Source organism: Hippocampus bargibanti, linkage group LG07 (assembly GCF_051943395.1).
Source record: "Hippocampus bargibanti isolate YZ-2025 linkage group LG07, ASM5194339v1, whole genome shotgun sequence".
NCBI lineage: Eukaryota > Metazoa > Chordata > Actinopteri > Syngnathiformes > Syngnathidae > Hippocampus > Hippocampus bargibanti.
In genome coordinates, this window is record NC_142740.1 from 7,432,744 (window position 1) to 7,438,743 (window position 6,000).

Consider the following 6,000-nt stretch of genomic DNA (forward strand, 5'->3'; position numbering starts at 1 on the left):
TGTGTGTGTGATTTCAACAAAATGTCAGAATGTATTATTTAAAATAACTTTTGGTGATACTCACCATGAATAGTTTTCCGTTCCTCATGATTGGTAAAAAAATACAGCCAAACAATCAGAATGAAAGTCAACTTGTCGGGTCCATACACCAAGTTACTGCAAGCTCGCCTGCACATGGCTCATTAGCTTCCACACTTGCTTTCTGCTGTCTCTCGCAGAAGCATATTGATGCTAACCTCATGAGGCTTGACATAGTGTCACTGACATTCGATTGTTTCATTGCAAATTAGTATCAGTATTAGTATTAGTAGCTCCTCTTTCATCTAGAACTGTTTCATGTCATCACAAAGAGGGTACAGCAAGTCCTGAAGAATGAATGTCTCTCTGTGTCTTTGTTTTGTCATATTGTCTCTATGCTGTCATATTATTTGTTATTTAGTTTTGTTTTTTTTTGTTCTTTTGACTTCAAGACGGCGCCGCGACAGTGGCTGCCTTTCCAGCAGCTCATGTATTTCGTTTTTCTACTTTCATTCCTTTCATCACTTTGCTGCTGTGAAATGTAAATTTCTCCACTGTGAGACTAATAAAGGCATATCCAATCCAATCCAATCAGAACCTTTTCTCTCCATAATGGCGAATCCTTTTGTCCATTTAACTTAAAGTGTACGATACTCGTCGGGCTTATTTAAAAGGGGGCATTTACCCGTGTCGACATCAATGGCCACCTATGTCAGTGTCATCTAATCAAAATTGTTCTTTGAACATCAACGGCCACCTGAGGTCAGTATTATCAAATCAAAATTGCGCTTTCAGCCCAACCAAGGTCAGTATCCATCCAATTTCCAGGTCAGTATCATCAAATCAAAATCGCACTTCCGCCAACTGCAGCCAAAACAGGAACTGAAGAGCGAAAAAGTGAGAATATGTACAGTGATACCTTGGCTTCCAAACTTAATTGGTTCGCAGACAGAGTGTGTAAGGCGAAAAGTGTGTATCCCGAACATTAATATCACACAGGAAACCATTAAAATGAGAATAATGCGTTCCCAGGTCCCCATAAAACATAATTTTCTACTTTCTAATTTTCTAAGCCTTAAAATGACACAACATATACATTATTTTATTTATAATAAATGTGCTTTGGTATTGTAATTAAAGAAATAAACTGTACTATATAATAAAGTCGTTTTATTTACCTTTGTGATGGTCATTGATGGCTTGATGGAATGGAGTGGTATGGTACATCAGCATTAAACACTTGATGAACGTAGCCTTTTTCTTCCACCATCTTGAGGAATGATTTCTTGTAAGCTATGGCAGCTTCATCGTCACAACTGGCTGCATCACCATGACGAATGACACTATGAATGTACGATGCTTAAAGGACAACCGACGTCACTTTTTTGTTTTTTAACTGACATCAGAAAAACGTTTTATAGCATCTAAAATACTCAAAACACGCAGTATGATATTTTTAGTCAAATGCAAAACACCAATAAAAATGACTTAAAGTGTCCAAAATCTGCAAAAAATTGAGCTATGAATTGAGCATTTTCAGAAAGTCCCGCCCCCAGTTCGTGACGTCACGCCAAGACATCTAGCATTGCTAGTGAAACAAAACAATTGCGTCAGATTCTGAGAATATGCTTTCTTGTTACACATCCAGTTATGAATATGATTCAAATAGTTCTGAAGAGGAAAGCATACATGTTTGCAATCGATTAAAGAATTTATTTGTGCCATTTTGAGGTAACATTGGGGGTAAATCTCTCAACCAAAAAAAGAGGCACAAAATGGCGACATCCTGTGGCCACCTCCGTTTCCACAGGCTGATCAATTCCCTATATGGCGCTTGGACGCCCTCTTCTGGCCTTCTGGCGGCTTTTGGGTGCAACACGAGGTCCCCAGAGCAAACAAGTACAGCAAAATACATTGACGTGATGGAAGGACCGCAATAATGCGTCTTTTTTACGGTCCTTTAGTGACGTCACGTACAGACTCGTCACCAACTCAAAAACAAGACTTCCGGAGTATTCAGCGCGAGTCTTAAAACGTAAAATATATCTATATGCGGTGGAATCTTTGTGAAATACGCTCAGTAGAAGTCATTCATTTAAAGCCATTTTACAAATTATGGACACAACTTGTCCGGAGACGTCTGTTGTCCTTTAAAGTTCTCGAACTATCCGTGGCTAGCCTTGAAATCATCAATGGATGACGAACTTCCAGGTTGCCTCTTGACCGATATGATGTCCGAGTGAAGTTGCCGTGCTTTCTCTGCGATAATTTCCCCTAGTTCATCCTCATCAATTGTGTTCTGTTTAGCTCGGTTGATAGCATTTTGCATCAAGTGTCCAGACAGCTTGTGCGGGTTATTTGTGGAGCCTGATTGATGGAATATTTTAACCTTGCAGTCTACATTCTCCCTTTGAACTATCAATAAGGTTGAAACGAGTCCAAAATTCACTGTGTTTTCTATCCATTTTCTCACTCTCTCCATCTTTTTATATTTGCAGTTCTGTGCTTCTGTACTCCCCCCTCACTGCTGCGTTCTTGACCAATCACGTGCGGCTTTAACCGAAGACTGGGGGCAGGGAATAGAGGACAAAAAAAAGTCAGCTGCCATTTCCTTGTTAGGAGAACGGGCTCGTTCGCGAACGACACCTCACTCATTGTGGCGCTCGGGTGTATCCCGAAAAAAAATTCATGTGCCAAGATTAAATTCTCATAAATTTTAACGTTCGTAAGCCGAAGTTTGTTAGCCAAGGCGTTCGTAAGCCACGGTATGACTGTATTTAGTTTAGCGGCGAGCCAGATGCAATCATAAAAAGAGCCATATATGGCTCACGAGCCATAGGTTGCCGACCCCTGATCTGAAAAATGTTTTTTTTTCTTGCTAGTATTGGGGAGGTTTTCGCCAACTCGGAAAAAGCTTCAGGTACAGATTGACGGTGCACGATTACCATGTTCATCTTTCAGCTCGACCCCTCTGATCTTGAGCACTTGCAAGGCAATATCCACGTTGTGGATTTTTTGAAGGCGGCTGATGGCCGGCAGGCGCAGCTTTGCGGACAAGTCCCACTGTTTGGTGAGGAGCTCCACGACTTTCCTAGATTTGGAAGGCGGGACAGAAAAATGAATGCGGATTCATGAAATCGGGCAAACTGATATTTCAATTGTGTCACTTACACGAGTCGAATTCCACATTTCAAGTCGAGGGCTAAATTCTGCACGGCGTAGCTGAATTCGTCTAGGGGAGTTTGAACGTGAGAGACGGGTAATCCGAGGAAGCCGAGATGCCGAGGGAGGATGCCTTCGCCGCTTAAGAAGTCTCTCGAGAAGGCCAGCAGCAAGTCTTTACTTGTCTTTGACAAATAAAAATAGATTTAGCTCATGGACAGCAGATACAAAATCAAAGCAAAAAATAAAAATAACATAGATTTAAAAAAAAATACATTCTATATACACACACACACATATGTGTGTATATATATATATATATATATATATATATATATATATATATATATATATATATATATATATATATATATATATATCATGTGGCACAAATGGACAGAATAACATCACGTCCAGTGTTTCATGATTCTTAGTATCTGGATGCTATCCAGTGACTGCTGTGAAAGGACCGCTGACAACATAGGAAAGTCTGTGTGACAGCTTGGAGAGACAGCTGACAGGAGGGAATAGACCCCGCTGGGGCTGTCATGGGCTAGCTACCCATGGTGGCAGTCACCAACGCTGGTTCAGTTTGTTGGAGGCACCCGCTAAATGCTACAGAAAGAATACAAAGAAAGATACCCCTAGAGCCTGCGAGAGCGGGGGCGCAAGATGGCTTAATGACTGACAACACGGTTACCGACCCAGGAACGAACCTGACTACGAGCAAGAATATGGCACATGAGACAACGGCAGCAGGATACTCACTCAAGGTGTGCGTCTGTGGCTGGGCAATAGTAACATCAGCTATCGGGTTAAAGATCCACCAAGGGAAGAGACAGTGCTTGGGAAAGCAGAGACAAGGGCCTCGCATTGACCAATATTTCTTACGAAGTTAGACGTCAAATAAGTCGAGTGAAGCACAGCGACGGGACGACAACCAAAGTTCGCAGAGCGTCTACACCCCTGTCAGGGACGATGGTAATGCACTCACAGAACGAAAGGTGGAAGAGCCCACGCAACCACAGAGACCTCCCAAGGAGGACAAGATCAAAGGGCACAGACCAAGTGTGAAGTGGTCAAAAGCTATCGAGAAAAGAGAGTGGGAAACCGTCAATAACGATCTGACCAAAATCTTGGAGCAACAAGTGGGCACAGCAGAGAAAAAGCTGGAAAATATTGGTGACATCATCTATCACTACGGGGGAGGAGAGCTTTGGAGTGTACATCCGGAAAACCGCCATTGCAAGACCACCACCAACCAAATCCAGGAGGCAGCAAGAGATAGACAGACTGGTCAGAGAAAGAAGGGACCTGCGAAAACAGTGGAAGAAGGCCTCTGATGCAGAGAAAGAAGGTCTCATGCTGCTCCAAGGGGACATCAAATGCCGGTTGGCAACCTTACGAAGGGCAGAAAACATCGCAAGAACAAGGAACACACAAGAACACGGTTCTATAAAAACCCCTTCAAGTTTGTCAAAGACCTCTTCGCGAAGGACAAAAGCGGAATCCTTAAAACCTCCAAGCAGGAACTTGAAAAGCATCTGGAAAAGGTCCACCAGGACACAAAAAGGCAGGAAAAACTAGCTATCCCACATGACATCCCCCCTATTGAACCACCAGAATTCAACCTCGAGACTGGCCCTCCAAAATGGAAGGAAGTGGACAATACAATACGGCGTGCAAGATCAGCATCAGCCCCGGGGCCAAATGGAGTTCCATATAAGCTCTACAAGAACGCACCAGATGTTCTGCGTTATCTTTGGAGACTCATGAGGATTGTGTGGCAGAAAGGGATAATACCAAAGGCATGGCGGAGAGCCGGAGGCGTACTAATTCCCAAGGAGAAGGACGCGGCAGACATCAGTCAATTCCGTACAATTAGCCTTCTCAACGTTGAGGGGAAAATCTTCTTTAATGTTTTAGCACGGAGACTTTCCACCTACCTGGAGAAGAACAAGTACGTCGATACATCTGTACAGAAGGCTGGCATCCCTGGGTTCTCTGGTTGCTTGGAGCACACGAGTAGGATCTGGCACCAAATCCAAGCGGCAAAGAAAGACAAGAGAAATCTTCATGTCATCTTCCTCGACCTGGCCAATGCCTTTGGCTCAGTTCCCCATAACCTTCTCTGGGAATCCTTCAACTTCTTCCATGTTCCACTACCCATTGCTGCCTTGGTAAAAGCCTACTTCGAAGACCTGCAACTCTGCTTCACAACACCTGATTCACAACATCATGGCAGCGTGTAGAAGTCGGCATCATGGCAGGTTGTACGATTTCACCCCTGGCCTTCACAATGGCCATGGAGGTCATCATCAGGACCTCAAGGTGGGTGGTGGGAAGTGAGCGAACAAGGAATGGGATCCACCTCCCACCTATCCGGGCATACATGGATGACATGACCACCTTGACCACTACCGCAGCTTGCACCAGGCGGCTACTTGGAAAACTGCAGGAAAACATTAAATGGGCCCGGATGAAAATCAAGCCGAGCAAGTTACGCAGCATCTCAATCGTCAAGGGACAGCTAAAAAATGTGAAGTTCTGCATTGGTGATGACCCAATATCAACGGTGTCTGAGGAACCGGTCAAAAGCCTGGACAGGTGGTACAATGCAAGCCTCAGAGACAAAGATCAAGTGCAGCAACTCAAGCAGGACATCTGCCAGGAAAGCTCAAGCTATGGTGTCTGCAGTTTGGACTTCTCCCTCGGGTAATGTGGCCACTCACAGTCTATGAGGCCCCACTCTCAACTGTGGAGAAGATGGAGCGAACAATCACTAGATATGTGAAACGCTGGCTTGGTGTTCCACGCTGT

At 43.9% G+C, this 6,000-nt stretch overlaps 1 protein-coding gene across 2 annotated transcripts in view; it reads right to left on the reverse strand.

Annotated features, from left to right (window-relative positions):
- aspm (assembly factor for spindle microtubules) overlaps positions 1 to 6,000 on the reverse strand; it is a 51,705-nt gene that overhangs the window by 22,997 nt on the left and 22,708 nt on the right. For both annotated transcript variants that reach the window (XM_089001632.1, XM_089001633.1), the window contains exons 11-12: positions 3,190 to 3,365; positions 2,964 to 3,109 (exon numbers count right to left, since the gene is read on the reverse strand). In XM_089001632.1, coding sequence (XP_088857758.1) covers positions 2,964 to 3,109; positions 3,190 to 3,365 — 322 coding nt within the window. The remainder of the gene's footprint in view (positions 1 to 2,963; positions 3,110 to 3,189; positions 3,366 to 6,000) is intronic.